At 43.9% G+C, this 16,801-nt stretch overlaps 1 protein-coding gene across 1 annotated transcript in view; it reads right to left on the reverse strand.

Moving 5' to 3' along the window:
* LOC120910395 (alpha-2-macroglobulin-like protein 1) overlaps window positions 1-16,801 on the reverse strand; it is a 56,278-nt gene that overhangs the window by 22,328 nt on the left and 17,149 nt on the right. Inside the window, exons 5-7 of the mRNA XM_040322152.1 lie at window positions 14,075-14,095; window positions 8,425-8,581; window positions 3,226-3,310 (exon numbers count right to left, since the gene is read on the reverse strand). Coding sequence (XP_040178086.1) covers window positions 3,226-3,310; window positions 8,425-8,581; window positions 14,075-14,095 — 263 coding nt within the window. The remainder of the gene's footprint in view (window positions 1-3,225; window positions 3,311-8,424; window positions 8,582-14,074; window positions 14,096-16,801) is intronic.

Raw genomic sequence — 16,801 nt, forward strand, 5'->3', positions numbered from 1 at the left:
TCGGCCGAGCGCGGGCATCCCTTCATAGGGAAGTTTTGGGGTTCTGCTTGGACTTTAAACCCCAAGTCCTTTTCTGCCCTTGGGCTTGGCTCTGGGCTTTTTCCCTAGTGTTAGATTGGGGAGGCCGTCGCCACTGCCTGGAGAATGAGGTTCCAGGGGCTGGAGAAAGAGAACGTATAAATGAAGGACGGTTACTCTTCTTTTTAACCGGCAAGAGTAGACTTGCCTCCGGTAATCTTTTGGATGGATTTATCAAAGTCATCCCCAAACAAGTGTCCTCCCCCAAAGGGGAACGCTGCCAAGTATTTTTTGCAAGAAATCTTGGCCTCCCAATGTTTTAACCAACGGGGACCTGCGCACGTGTACCTGCAGGAGATTCAAGAGATTCAAGCGGGATGCTTGCTGAACAGAGTCCATAATCGCATCAATTGCAAAACACAAGGCCTTAGGAAGGTCCTCATAAACCTCAATTTCCTCTGTAGGTAGAAGGTTAATCATCTGCTTCATTAGTTCCTTGAGGAACTGACATACACCAATAGCTGCAAATGCAGGTTGTACTACAGCACCAGCCATGGAAGAGGAGGCTTTCAATAGGGACTCCAGCTTTTTATCAGTTGGATCCTTAAAAAAAACTGAGCATTGTCTATAGGACATGTCATGCTTTTGTTTGCACAAGAAATAGCAATTGCAGGTACCCCCCATTTCTTAGTGAAACCTTCCTCCATAGGATAAAGGGGGGAAAACTGCTTAGGAGGAGAAAACAGTTAATCTGGGTGAACCCAGTAATCATACATCAGTTTATCCAGCAAGGGATGAACTGGAAAGGAGCATGCAGCTAGTGGGGATTTCCGGGATCCCAAAGAGGAAACAGAGGACATTAAAGCTTCAACAGGAGGCAATTTGTAAGTGGTATGCACCATCTCTGCATAATATTGCACCTGTATCTTTAGCAACTGAGAGGTAGCAGGAATCCTCTCATCCTCTGAGTCCTCAGACTGCACATGATCCTCATCTCCAGAGAGGGATTTTTCACCCTCAGAAGGCTGAGGGTGCGATAATCGTAGCAATCCCTATCAGGCTGACAGAGGGGGATGGTAAACTGCAGGCAAGCTCAAAATCCTTAGCCGTAAGCAGGGATTTTCTGATGCCTCTTTTACTTGCCATTAAACATCTTCTTGGGGACATTACCTTACAGTCCTTACTGCAAAGCAAAGGTACTATCCACAAAAAAAAATGCAATCACTGATGTGCTATAGTCTTACAATACACATATATTAGCTCATTGCACAATCTGATGCTGAGTTGGAGTCTTAGGTTTGCCTGGTTTTGTACCCTGTCTGCGCACTAGCAACCACGGCTTTCCCCCTCTCCATCTCCCATTTAGACAGCTAAAAGCGTGCTCCCGGCACATGTATGCGCCCGCCGCTGTCATGGCGGCACCCAGGGCGACGAGGAGAAGAGGGAGAGATTACTGGAGGCATCATTGGGGGACCCCTGTATGCGTTTATAAAAAGAGAGAACTCCTGCTCTGTCTAAGGGCCTACTCTAAGGGGCCAATCTAAAGGACACTGCTGCAGACACTTGTGAGTCTAATCCTAAAAGACAAATGGCAAATAGTAAAAAGTGGTGGTGACTGCGCTGCGAGAGTGAAAGAGAGGGGAATGGGATAGTGAAGAGGAAGCGGGACACCAACCTGGAATCCTGTCCCCATGTAGACCAGTGTAAAAATGACTAACCACTCGGCAAGTCTAATTCCCCGTACACACGATCAATTTTTGTGATGAAAAAAATGAAATTTTTAAAAACGTCATTTAAAATGATCGTGTGTGGGCTAAACATCATTTTTTGTCTTCTGAAAAACGAGCAAAACAAAATTCAAACATGCTTCAAAATTTTTTATGTCATTTTTTAAAATGTCATTTTTTGTGTCGTAAAAAATTATCGTGTGTGGGCAAAAACAACGTTTTAAACCCGCACATGCCCAGAAGCAAGTTATGAGACGGGAGGTAAAACTACCATTCATAATGGAGTAAGCACATTCAACACGCTGTAACAGACGAATCGTCTTTTACTAACAAGTAACCACCTAAAAGCAGCCTCAAGGCGAATAGAACTTCCCCTTTAGAGTGCCGTTGCTTTGTTCATCATTTTTAAAAAACGATGGTGTGTGGGCAACATCATTTTTAATGATGAAGTTGGAAAAATGGCGTGTTTTTTCATGATGGAAAAAAAGTGATCATGTGAACGGGGCCTTACACTAAGGCCGCGTACACACGGGCAAACATGTACGATGAAACCGGTCCGCCGGACCGTTTTCACCGTACATGTCTGCCCGGGGATTTCTGTATGATGGCTGTACTAACCATCGTACAGAAATCCGCGCCTAAACAACACGCGGGGCGTGTCCGCGCCGTCGCCGCGACAATGACGCAGCGACGTGGGCGGCCCTGCCAGTTAAATGCTTCCATGCATGCGTCGAAGTCATTCGACGCATGCGAGGGATGGCGGACGCTCGGACATGTACGGTAGGTCTGTACAGACGACCGAACATGTCCGAGCGGGCAGGATTCCAGCGGGCTGTTTTAAAACAAGTCCAGAAATATTTGCCCGCGGGGAAAAGGCCCGGCGGGCAAATGTTTGCTGGAATCCTGCACGCTCGGGCCTACACACGACCGAACATGTCTGCTGAAACTGGTCCGCGGACCAGTTTCAGCAGACATGTTCGGTCGTCTGTACGGCCCATAACAGTGGTGGCCACACTGTGTAAGGGAAGTGAACAAAGTGGGACTGGTAAAGCACAAGGGATGAACAATATCTGATAGGACTATAAACAATATGGGTAATCCCATCCACAAGCAAAAACTGAAACACAATATAAATAAGATAAGTGACCGCAATAATAAAAATATATTAAATAAAAAGGGTGATGACATCCACAACAAAGTGATAAATGAAACAGTGAATCCAGTGAGTGAATATAGAGCCAAACTCTATATACATTTTTTTATAATAAGAATAGTCTCATGTGCTGTATATCCCTCCACCAAACCAAGGCACAAAAGTTGCTGTGACAATCTTCAGTGGAAGTCAAAAAGTTGAGAACCTCTGCTCTAGGGCAAAAGGAGGAGGTGAGGCCGCACTCCTAAGTCATTCAGCTGTGTGTATAATCTGATCTTTTAATATTCAGGTCTATCCACAGCAAAGACTCCCATCGGTCAAACTCACCTGGCGCACACTTTAACTGGAAAATTGGCATCTGAAATATATATTTTGGAAGGAGCTTCTATCGTACAATCAAAGCGGGGAAGAACTGAAAGAAAGACAAACTTGTTAGAGGTAAGGCAATACTCACAATGGGCTCTGGCTATTCAGCTATTGAATTTCAGCCTGGTGAGCATTTTAAAGGCTAGAATCTTCACTCTCTGACCAGCAGAAGAGACTGTTCCCCAAATTCCTGCAGAGCATTGACAAGCTTTTGGGTTGCAACCCCAGTTGCTGATAAATCTAATGCAACATGCTCAGAGAACCTCAGTAAGGGCCTATTCAGACTTTGAGGCTTATTTATTAAAATAAATCTGCTGTGTGGCCGTCTCAGCAAAGCCATTGTCAATAATCCCAGTAATGTGTCTAATATGTGTGTTTCCTATGATCTAAAACTTCATCTAGTGTTCCGAGTTTACATTAACCACTTGCCAAACAGGCTTTTTTTGATAGAACATTTCTTAGAACCCTCAAACATTATACATTTTTTTTAGCAGAGACCCTAGGGAATGAAATAGCAATCATTGCAGTTTTTTATGTCACACAATATTTGCATAGCGATTTTTCAAACGCAATTTTTTGAGAAAAAATACATTTTAATGAATTAAAACAAAAACACAATATATACCCCAATTGTTTGGTAAAATGTGAAAGATGATGTTACACTTAGTAAATAGATACCTAGCATGTCACACTTTAAAATTGCGCACACTCATGCAATGGCGACAAACTACGGTATTTAAAAATCTCCATAGGCGATGTTTTAAATGCCTTTACAGGTTACACAGGAGGTCTAGCGCTGGAATTATTGCTCTCGCTCCACCGCTCGCAGTGATACCTCACATGTGTGGTGCGAGCACCGTTTACATATGCGTGTGCACAGTGTGCGGCCCGTCCATAGGGGGCACCCAGGTGACCCCCCCCCCCCTCCTGTAGTCACAAAAAAAAAACAGATATTTTTTTCTTAAAATGCGCCACCCCCTCTGGCTTTCGCAAATAACATTCATGCATTGCATTAAATGTATGTTATTGTTGCCAGCTGCCGCTAGGTCTATTCAGATGGCCAGACCTTGAGCACCAGCTAATTGAATAACGGCAGCTGGTTGGCTGTGCGGAAGTGCCTATCAGAGCCAGCGGCCAGCAACAAACCACTTGCAAACCTAAATGTACAGGTGAAACTCGAAAAATTTGAATATCGCGCAAAAGTTCATTTCATTAGTGCAACTTAAAAGGTGAAAGTAATATATGAGATAGACTCGTTACATAAAAAGCAAGATAGTTCAAGCCGTGATTTGTCATAATTGTGATGATTATGGCTTACAGCTCATGAAAACCCCAAATCCACAATCTCAGAACATTAGAATATTACATGCAATCAACAAGGATTGTACATAGAACAATATCGGCCCTCTGAAAACTATAAGCATGCATTTGTACTAGGTATAGTACTTGGTTTGGGCCCCTCAATGCGGCGTGGCATGGAAGCCATCAGCCTGTGACACTACTGAGGTGTTATGGAAGACCAGGATGCTTCAATAGCGGCCTTCAGCTCTTCTGCATTGTTCGGTCTCATGTCTCTCATCTTTCTCTTGGCAATGCCTCACAGATTCTCTATGGGGTTCAGGTCAGACGAGTTTGCTGGCCAATCAAACACAGTAATCCCACGGTCATTGAACCAGGTTTTGGCGCTTTTGGCAGTGTGGGCAGGTGCCAAGTCCTGCTGGAAAATGAAGTCAGCATCCCCATAGAGCTTGTCTGTGGAAGGAAGCATGAAGTGCTCCAAAATCTCCTGGTACATGGCTGTGTTGACCTGGAACTTAATGAAGCACAGTGGACCAACACCAGCAGATGACACGGCTCCCCAAATCAACACAGACGGTGGAAACTTTACACTGGACTTCAAGCATCTTGCAGTGTGTGCCTCTCCATTCTTCCTCCATACTCCGGGTCCTTGGTTTCCAAATGAGATGCTAAATTTGCTCTCCTCAGAAAAGAGGACTTTAGACCACTGAGCAACAGACCAGGTCTGTTTTTCTCTAGCCCAGGTAAGACGCTTCTGACGTTGTTTGTTTTTCCGGAGTGGCTTGATAAGAGGAATATGACATTTGAAGCCCATGTCCAGGATCTGTCTGTGTGTGGTGCTCTTGATGCACTGACTCCAGCCTCAGTACACTCCTTGTGAAAGTCCCCAACACTTTTGAATAGCCTTTTCCTGACAATCCTCTCCAGGCTGCGGTCATCCCTGCTGCTTGTGCACCTTTTTCTTCCACACTTTTTCCTTCCACATAACTTTCTATTAATGTGCTTTGATACAGCACTTTGGGAACATCCAACTTCCTTTGCAATTATCCTTTGAGGCTTTCCCTCCCTGCACAACTGTCATGTCATCAGTCTTTCCCATGATTGTGATTCCTACTGAACCAGACGGAGAGGCCATTTAAAGGCTCAGGAACCCTTTGCAGGTGTTATGGCTTAGTTAGCTGATTAGAGTGGGACACATTGAGCCTAGAATATTGCACCTTTTCACAATATTCAAATTTTCTGAGATTGTGGATTTGGGGTTTTAATGAGCTGCAAGCCATAATCATCACAATTATGAAAAATCATGGCTTGAACTATCTTGCTTTGCATGTAACGAGTCCATCTCATATATTGGTTTCACCTTTTAAGTTGCATTAGTGAAATAAATAAACTTTTGCGCGATATTCAAATTCAAAGTTTCATCTGTGTATATATATACATATTGTGGTCAGCAAGTGCTTAAAGGGCAATATCGGAACAAAGTAATTCAGAAAGTAACTAATTATGAATCCTAGGCAAAATAATGACATAACGCTCCAGGGTAAGTAGGTGGGCACTAGGAGTGTTTTCCCCCCCAATTACCTGCATCGCCAATTCCATTCAAACCTCTAAGGCAGGTTTGATTCCAATGGGTGGCTTTAAGAAACTTTTTGGAAGTTTTGACATTTGTTACATTAGGCTATTATCTATAAAAGGAAACAAGATGGTTCATCATTCTCAGTGGGTGTTTTCCAGGATCACCTGATTACAAAAAAAAAAAAAAGGGACTGGAGAGGATTTAAGGCAAACCGACCATGTCTTCTGACAGCCCCACTTTATAAGAGTGGAGCTGAGTTTCCAGGTATGGGGGAGCATATTACCTCCTTCATGTAACAGTGCTGAGGCCTGGTCAGCTGATTACCAGGCCTGAACACCGTCACATGTGAGAGGCAGTGATGTAGCCCACCCAGGTCAACTCTAACACCAGAGCTAACATGGAGTAGTCTTCTGCAGCAGTGGGGTAAAAGGGGAGGGCAGTAGAGTTTGCTGGGGGGCTGATAACGGGGGACAATTACACTATCCCTTGAATGGGCAAGGTTTCCATGTCTCTAAAATCACTCAGTGGAAAGGCTATGCCCCCCTTACCCACTTAGCAGAAAGTCTATGGCCTCCCGTATCTACTCAATAGAAATGCTATGCCCCCATATACACTCAATGGAAAAGTTCCCCCCCCCCCCCCATGTCCACTCAGTGGAAAAGCTATGCCCCAGTATTTACTCATTGAAAAGGCTAAGCCAACCATATCCACTCATTGAAAAAGCTATCCCCCACATCCACTCAACGGAAAGGCTATGCCCTGGTATTTACTCCATAGAAAGTCTATAGCACCCATATCTACTCAATGGAAAAACTATACTACCCATTTGCACCTATTAGAAAGGCTATATTCACATAGCGCCCTGCTCCTATTTTCAAAATGTAGTGGGATATCTCAACTGTATTCAGTTGGTGAGTTGGTGTATTTCCCATGGTCACCAGCAGGTGTCGCTGTCACTTCTGGTTCGTGATGGAAGGTACAACAAGCCAAGGTGTATTGGGTGTTCTTTCCCAGAAGCTACCTAGTGGAAGGGTTTTACCACTCGGCGATCCAGGTCTTTTACGACCATAAGTCTGTATGACCCGCTGTTGTATAACAGATGAGTCCATCAATTGTGGTAAGAGTACCTCACCTTTTTTCCGCATGAAGTTTTCAACAGTCAACTTGTTATTCCTGCATTCAGTGTCTTCCTTTGGGAAGAATCAATTCATTGTGTGTTCATCCTATATGGACTTTAATATTACATTTTATAGCCCTTTGGCTTCTTAAATATTTATTCATTACATTCCAATCAATGTTTTGGTTATTATTTATCACTTTGTGGTATCTTTAATAAGTGTCCCATTTATGATTGCTTAGCGCTGCACTATTTATCCTTATGCCTACCATATCCACTTCATAGAAAGGCTATACCCACGTATCTAATCAATCAACATTTTATGCACCTGTATTTATTCAATGGAAAGGGTATGCCACCCATAGCCACTCAATGAAAAGGCTATGCCCCTGTATCCACTGAGACTATGCCCCTATATTTAGGTAGCGGAAAGGCTAAGCCAGCCATGTCTGATATACCACCCTCATCCCCCTTCCCCATCATATTCCACAAATGGAGAGTCTATGTCTCATGTATGTACCTCAAAGCTTTCAGTTTTGATTGAGGTGCACTTTAACTACTTGAGGCCCGCGCTATAGCCGAAAGACTGCTTCAGCGCGGACCTGATAATCCAGGAGGACGTCATTTGACGTCCTCCCCTTTGCTCGTTCCCCGCGTGCGCTCCCGATTGCAGATCCCCGCCATTACTAGTAAAAAAAAAATAATAAAAAATAATAATTCTGTCCCCTATTTTATTGCGATTTTTTTTTTACCAAAAATATGTACAAGAATACAAAATCGGCCAAAACTGAGAAGAAGAAAAAATGATTTTTTTTTTTTTTTAAATTGGGCTATTTATTATAGCAACAAGTAAAAAATATTGTATTTTTTTTCGAAATTGTTGCTCTTTTTTGTTTATAGCGCAAAAAAAAGCTGATCAAATACCACCAAAAGAAAGCTCTACTTGTGGGGAAAAAAGGACGTAAATTTTGTTTGGGAGCCACGTCGCACGACCGCGCAATTGTCAGTTAAAGCGACGCAGTGCCAGAAGCTGAAATTTCACCTGGGCAGGAGGGGGGTATATGTGCCCAGTAAGCAAGTGGTTAACTTCCTACATAATCACTACTACTCAGTTAGAAATAATTAATTCTCTATTTAGTTTCAGGCAGTTTGAAGCACAGACACTCACCCTTCTCTTGAACAATGAAGGTCTGTACTGGGGTATTCTCCACAAGGATGGTGTAGGTGCCCAAAATAGGGTCAGATGTCAGGTTGAAGCTCAGTTCTGCGATGCACATTCTGGTGGAGACTTTGAGCCATTGAGCGATTCGGATTTTTTGGGGATCCTGAACAATAAAGGTGAGAAAGCCAAGAAACATCCAGTTACATCACCATGCTTGACTAGTAGAACTTGTGGGACAAAGTGAGAACATTTATGTAAAGCGTTGTTAACAGGAAACAGTAATTGGAAATTATAGCAAGTTCTCAATGCCCAAAATCTCCAATCCTCATTTATAGTTTATCTGTCAGGAAGGACAGCATCCTCTGCATAGGCACTGGCTTATTCATGTCCTTTATGTGCACTTAGGAAATGTGAACGTGCTTATGCATGTGCACACGTGCATGATCGTGAGCATATGCACACATCTGTTGCTAACGCGCACGCGTCTGTTACTCGCATTGATGCCAATCAGGCTATTTAAACTGAGTCTGTGCTATGCTTCAGTGATGTCTTGTCTACAGTGTTTCCATGCATACCTGCAACTTGTTACTCTGCGTCTGGCTACTGTTTCCGACCTGGCTTGTCTTGACTACTCCTGAACTCCACCTACACAGACCCCGGCTTGCCTCTGACCTTGCTTCTCCCTGTGCCCCTTGCTGCTGCTCCACAGATCTGTTAGAGACTTGGCCTGTATCCTAAATTCACTCCTGCCTACGCATCTGCACCTATTCTGTGCCTGTGTATGACCCGGTTTGTCTGACTCTGTCTCCGTTCCCATCACTGTTGGGCTGCCAGCTGCAAGACTCTGCCTATACTCCTATAGCACCTGTTCACCGCCTGTCTGCTTCCAGCCTGTACCTGTCTGCTGTTGCTAGTGCCAGCCTGCTTCTGTCTCCTGCTCACTGATGTCCATCTGGCACTCCTGCTCCGCTGTTGTCTACTGACAGTCTTCCCCTGCTTGATCCAGAGAGTCCCTCCAACCCTGCTGCTAGCAAGACCAACAGGCACTCGTGCCACTCTGTACTCCTGTGCCTTCTGTCTGCTCTAATAGGGGCCCTGAGTCAGAGGTGTAAAAGAGGCCGTTGTTATCGTGTCAGGCTCTTCTACCAGGTACATGATGTTAAAAGAGCAACAGCATGTAATGTAAAGTACTGTGAACTATATACTGTATGCATTACACTTATCTATGCAGCAGGTGGTGTTCTAGTATTATAGTGTTATAATGTGTATTATATGATATGACAGGATGTACCGTCTAGCTAAGTTCAGTGCACTTGTATGTGGTTAGCTCCTGTTTCATGTTCTCATGCTGTAAATACATGCATTGCCAATTCTCCATAAAAGCAAAGCTATTGCTGCAAACAAGAAACTTCCAGTGCATTATTTCAATACTCTCCTGTAGATGTGGTCCACCCGGCGCATTAGTTGAAACGCGTCAGGTGGACCACCTCTGCAACATCGCACCAATTCCAGCACCTTGATATGCCTCTTTTTACTACTTAAAATGTGAGTGTTTTTATCTATACTTTACATTAAACATTAAAAAATTCTATAACGGTATCACGCTATACAGTGTCGAGAAACAGGGATCACCTTGTTCCTCACCCCCCCCCCCCCCTCACTATCCACAAACACACCATCCAAAAGCAAGATTCCCTTGTGACCCCTCGAGCCTCCAACAGCGCCAAAATACACCAGAGAGCTTACCCGCTCACTCTTTTTCCCTCCATCCGCATCCCAGCACCGCTCACCTGCCGTGCCTACACCGATGGACTGTTCGGCCACACAACGTGGGACAAGCAGGTTCCCCGACCATCAACTCCAACAGGTAAGGACCCACACCTCGACCGCCATAGTAAGTTGATCCAGGGTTCACCCGATCGCCCTCGAGGGATCAGGAAGGAATTTTTCCCTCACTGCAGCAGATTGTCATTGCTCGGTAGGTTTTTTTTTCCGCCTTCCTCTGGATCAACTGGAGGGGTTAGTTGGGGGGTCCACCTATCGCCGCTCATCAGCGCCGCTTGAATTTTTCACTGTCATTTATCACCAGCAAGCTCACCACTAACCATTTTCACCATCTTCGGCGCGTCTGCTGTCATGGTTAACTTGCAATATTTTGCAGAAACCATTTGGGGTCTAAGGAGAGCCGCCTCAACATTACCAGTCATCACCAAAAAAGTACTAAGGAAAGAGCAACTGTTGAGAACCGATCAACGATCGACAGTCAAAAATTGTACGCCAACATTTCAGCTAAAACACATATCATGCGCCCTGATCAACACAAGATCCGCAGTAAAGCACCGAGAGGAAATCTAAGATTTCATCATTCAACACAACATTGACTGCCTCTTCATCACAGAAAGCTGGCTAACATCCGACTGTAACACCATTCTAGGAGAACTGGTGCCAGAGAATTATGGCATTCTAACAGAAAACCGAGTGGGGCAAAAAGAAGGAGGCCTAGCAGTGATCTACAAGGCTCACCTCTCGCTCACTAAACCGGATCTACAGAGCTCACTGCCATCCATGGAAACCCTCACTCTGTAACTGCAAACAAATCCCCAGGACACTGTTCACATACTACTCTGCTTTAGACCACCAGGACCAAAAACACAGCTCCTCACATCATTGACAGAATTCATCTCCACCTATACCTTAAACATCAAACTTCTCCTGCTACTCAGGGACTTCAACCTCTGGGCAAACTACTCACAAGACTCCGTCGCCGACGCCTGCGTTGACCACTTGGAAGGATTAGGTCTGCAGCAACTGGTATGCGGGCCCACACATGTTTCAGGTCACACGCTCGATCTTATCTTCAAACAAGATTTGGATAGTAACATACTGGGAAATGAGCTCCTTCCATGGACAGATCACCATGCAATCAAATTCAAAATCACTATAAACGCCCTCTTAAAGAAACCAACAAACCCGTTAACAACACACTGGACAAGATCTCAGAAGAAGCTCCACTCAGAACTCTTCAAAACAACATTATGGAATAAAATAAAAAGAATAGAACAATGTCAAACAGCAGCGGAAACACTCAACTCCATCAACAAAGCTCTACTACAGACAGCAGACATAGTAGCTCCAAAACGCAGATTGCTCATCCGGAAAAACAACTCCGGTTGGTTTAACGACGAGCTCACGTTGTTGAAGCAAGAACCCAGAAGAGCGGAAGCAGCCTGGAGAAGAAGCTCAACAGAGAAAAAACACACAATTTACAAACTAATTACTAAAAAATATCATAAGGATATCTTTAACGCAAAATAGATCACTTCTCAAATATCCTCGCTAAAGCCCGTAACCGTCCCCGCAAACTCTTTAACTTAGTCGCTCAGACCATGAACCCAGCCTGCCTAGAGGCTCCGAATTTTGAATCACAAGAATTTTGCAACAAATTATCAGATTATTTCATTAACAAAATTGAAAAAATCTGTGAAAGTATTCAGCAAAAGAGAACCTCCACCGACTCCCCTGTAAATCAAAAAGGCAACATTTACACAAATATGCTGCAATCAACTAAATTCAGACTAAAGTCCATGTCTATCAACACCACCAAAAATATCATTGGAACCCTGCGAGACAACACGGCGCCTAATGATATCATCCCCACTAAACTGTTGAAAGAATGTGCCGATAATGTGGCACCGGCTATCACGCACCTCATAAACCAATTGTTTAAGGAAGGCATGGTGCTGACTCCGCTGAAACAAGGCATAATTAAACCCATTCTAAAAAAAACACCCTAGACCCCAAAGACCCAAACCATCGTCAACCCATAACAGGCCTAAACATTCTCTCCAAGGTAATGGAGAAAGTAGTAGTGCAACAGCTACAACATCATTTAGACACCTACAAACTACTGGGTCCACTTCAATCAGGTTTCCGTCCAGGTCACGGAACAGAAACAGCACTTCTCAAAATATGGGATGACGCTCTCGAAGCAGCAGACGAAGGAGAATGCTGTCTTCTGGTACTGTTGGACCTGAGCGCAGCTTTTGATACAGTAGACCATAAATTGTTACTGACTCGCTTAGCTGAAGTAGCTAGAGTGGCAGACTCCGATCTATGCTGGTTCTCCTCCTTTCTGGAAAACCGATCACAGATAGTGAAACTAGGTCCTTTCACTTCTGAAAAACGCATGGTGTTATGCGGAGTCCCTAAGGGGTCTCCCTTGTCGCCCGTACTATTCAATATTTATCTTCACCCTCTCCTCAAAATCATCAGTAACCAGAATTTACTCTACCACTCCTACGCGGATGACACCCAACTCTACTTTCGCATCAGCAACAAAAAGGATCATTATCTCGGACTAGAGAAATGCCTTACTTTGATAGAAAATTGGATGACGGAGAGTTACCTTAAACTCAATGGCTCAAAAACAGAACTTCTTCTGCTCCACGCCAACCAAAATGGACACCCATGGACATGGACTCCGACATGAAAATGGATGCACAAATAAGTTCAGTAGTCAGCGGATCCCACCATCTGCTGCGCCTGCTACGTAGACTCATTCATAGACACAGCAGTCGTGGTGGGAACGATAATCAACTCCAGACTCGACTATGCAAACGCCCTTTACCTCGGACTCTCAAAGTACCAAATTGCTCGTCTACAAGTCATCCAGAATACGGCGGCACAATTTGTAACAGGAAAAAATCCCTGGGAATCAATCTCTCCCTCCCTTAGATACCTTCATTGGTTGCCCGTAAAAGACAGAATTACGTTTAAGGCGCTCTGCCTGATGCCCAAATGTGTACAAGGAAGTGCGTCCCAATATCTATGTGAAAAATGTAAATGTCACAACCCCAATCGCGTTCTCAGTTCTACTAACCAAAATCTACTCCAGATACCCAAGGCCAAATACAAGTCCAAAGGAGAATAAAGATTTGCAGTCCAAGGACCTAGACTGTGGAACGCTTTACCAACCAGCATCCGAACGGAAGTAAATCACGAGGCCTTCAGAGAAAAAAACTCAAAACCCATCTATTCTGAAGGCAAATATAGTAGGAAATGGGTACCAAGCACCCTGAGGCGATTCAGTTAGCATGTGTTGCGCTATACAAGTTTCTCACTCACTCACTCACTCAAGACTCGGTTTGCTGAGCTTTACCAACCGGTTTGAATCCAGGACCAGCTGTACCTTTTCGGTTAATACCAACAAGCCTTTCATGACTTATGAGGTATAAGCCTCTAAGTCTGTGATATCCAGTAAGCCTCTTTTCAATTGGTGGTGGTCCTTTTAGCAACTTTGCTCTTCACTTGAAAAGAAACATCCTCATTTGGACTTTGTTTAGTCCCTTGGATCTTAACATTTATTTTGTTTGGGCTATATTAGTCACACATGATTCGCGTCTGTGGTCACTTCAATAATTTATCTATTTAATTCACGTTTTTTTATATAGAGGTGTCTAATGTATGACTATTACATTGCATTCCTTATATTTTATTCACAAACAGGTCGATCACAACACCTGTATATATATTATTAGCGCTGCATTTTTTCCTTATCCAAGTGGTTAAATATGAAATTCTGATCTAATTCCATTGTGTCTAATGTCTGTTCAGTTCACTTTTCAAAAATTACCAGAGCCCGACCACCAACACTCACCATCAGCTCCACTATGGAATACTGCAAGAAAAAAGAACATTAAATTAGAGGAAACAATCGGTCTAATTACATATCTTACCTCTTATGCAAAGAACACAGAGTACAGCACGGAAATACCGCTGTGCAGTCTCTTGTATATAATAAATCAAAATTATATCTAGGAGAACATATATTGTGTAGGTCTCTCAGAGGAGATTTCCTATTGGCTTATTCACTGTATCTGGAAAAGAGACCACTGTGCCCACGCTCCTGGGGGTGGAAAAGAACATTTGCTGCAGAAGTGAAAGAAGAAGGTTTCCAAACACATTTCCAATTCACATTAAATCTGTTCTCCGATCAGGCAGGATTGTCCATTACCCAGGTTTCCATAAATCTGCCTGGTCTGGAATGAATCAAGGCTCAAGCCGATTTGCTTATCTCTAATTAGAATGTATAATACCTGCACCCAATGGCCCAGATTCACAACCAAGATACGACGGCGTATCTCCAGATACGCCGTCGTATCTCTGCGTTGCGCCGTCGTATCTATGCGACAGATTCTTAGAATCAGTTACACATAGATATCCATTAGATCCGACAGGCGTAAGTCTCTTACGCCGTCGGATCTAAAAGTGCATTTTTTTTTTGACCGGTAGGTGGCGCTTCCGTCGAATTCCACGTAGAGTATGCAAATTAGCTAGATACGCAAATTCCCGAACGTACACGCGGACGACGCAGTAAAGTTACGAAGTTTACGTTAGGCTTTTCCCGGCGTAAAGTTGCCCCTGCTATATGAGGCTCAGCCAATGTTAAGTATGGCCGTCGTTCCCGCGTTGAAATTTTAAAAAGTTACATTGTTTGTGTAAGTCGTCCGTGAATGGGGCTGGACGTCATTTACGTTCACGTCGAAACCAATGACGTCCTTGCGACTTCATTTGGAGCAATGCACACTGGGATATTTTACGGACGGCGCATGCGCAGTTCGTTCGGCGTGGGGACGCGCTTGATTCAAATGATACACGCCCCCTACCCGCCGAATTTGAATTCCGCCGGGTGATTTACGCTACGCCGCCGCAACTTAAGGAGCAAGTGCTTTGAGAATACAGCACTTGCCTGTGTAAGTTGCGGAGGCGTAACGTAAATCAGATACGTTACGCCCGCACAATTTTGCCCCAATGCATTTAACACAGACTTACACTAAGACCCCTTTCACACTGAGGCGGTTTGCCGGCGTTTTAGCGCTAGAAATAGCCTCTAAATAGCGCCTGAAAACGGCCTCCCATAAATTTCAGTGTGTCTTTTCACACTGGGGCAGTGCGCTTGCGGGACATTACAAAAAATCCTGCAAGCAGCATCTTTGTCGTGGTTTGGGAGCAATGTATTTAGCTCTACCAAAGCACCCTGCTGTGCTTCAGAAGTACTGCATCACAGGCCCTTTTTTGGGGTTAAAAGCGCTGCTTAAACAGCGGTAAAGCACAGCTAAAATGAGTGGCCCCAGTGTGAAAGGGGTCTAACCTTAACCACTTCATGTCAGGGCAGTTTTTACATTTTCACGCACATATTAAAATCAGCATTTTCTTTTTGCTAGAAAATTACTTAGGGTCCCCAAATTTTATATATTTTCTGAAAGTAGAGGCCCTGGAGAAAAAAATGGTGGTCGCTATTTTTTATGTGATACAATCTTTGCGCAACTGTCTATGAAACACGAATGTTCAGGGAAAAAAAATACACTAAAATGTATTTTAGTGCACAGAAATACAATATAATACCCAATTTTTGGTAACACATAAAAGTTGGGGTTGCATTGAGAAAACAGATACCAAACACGTCAAGACTCAAAATTGCATGCGCCCCAGAAATTGTTAAAAACTGTGGACACTTTAAAAGCCTACTGTGCAGGTTATTAGTTAAGGCCCTGTACACATTAGGCGATTTGGAAATGTGGGCAGATATGCCGTGATTCTACGCACAATTCCAAACACACATAGGGCAACTGATCTGAGGTTTGAAGACCACGAGGTTGATCTGAAGCCTGAAGTTTATGTACTGGGGCTGATTTGAGGTCTGAAGTGCATGCATTGGAGTTGATCTGAGGTCTAAATTGCATGCATTTGAGCTGATCTGAATCTGAAAGTTTATGCATTGGGGCTGATCTGAGATCTGAAATGCATGCAGGGGAGCTGATCTAAGGTCTGAAGTGCATACATTGGGGATGATCTAAAGTGCATGCATTGGAGTTGATCTGTGGTCTGAAGTGCATGCATTGGAGATGATCTGAGGTCTGAAGTGCATGCATTGGGGATGATCTGAGATGCATGCATTGGAGCTGATCTGAGATCTGAATTTCATGCATTGGGGCTAATCTGAGGTCTGAAGTGCATGCATTGGGGATGATCTGAGATGCATGCATTGGAGCTGATCTGAGGTCTGAAGTGCATGCATTGGGGATGATCTGAGATGCATGCATTGGAGCTGATCTGAGGTCTGAAGTGCATACATTGTAACGTATCTGAGAACCGCAGTGCATGTACTGATGCTGATCTGAGGTCTAAAGTTTATGTACCAGGGCTGATCCGAAGTCTGGGGTTTGTGTTTTTTTATTTTTTTTATAAAACATTAATTGCACAAATGTCAGAAGCAGTCGTGCAAATAAAAAACATGTCCCGCATTTTTTCCAAGAGATTAATGCCTGTACCATCAGCTCCATCAAAAGGCCACAATGCAGTACAGTTTTCTAAAAATCCTCAA

This window comes from Rana temporaria, chromosome 8 (assembly GCF_905171775.1).
Source record: "Rana temporaria chromosome 8, aRanTem1.1, whole genome shotgun sequence".
NCBI lineage: Eukaryota > Metazoa > Chordata > Amphibia > Anura > Ranidae > Rana > Rana temporaria.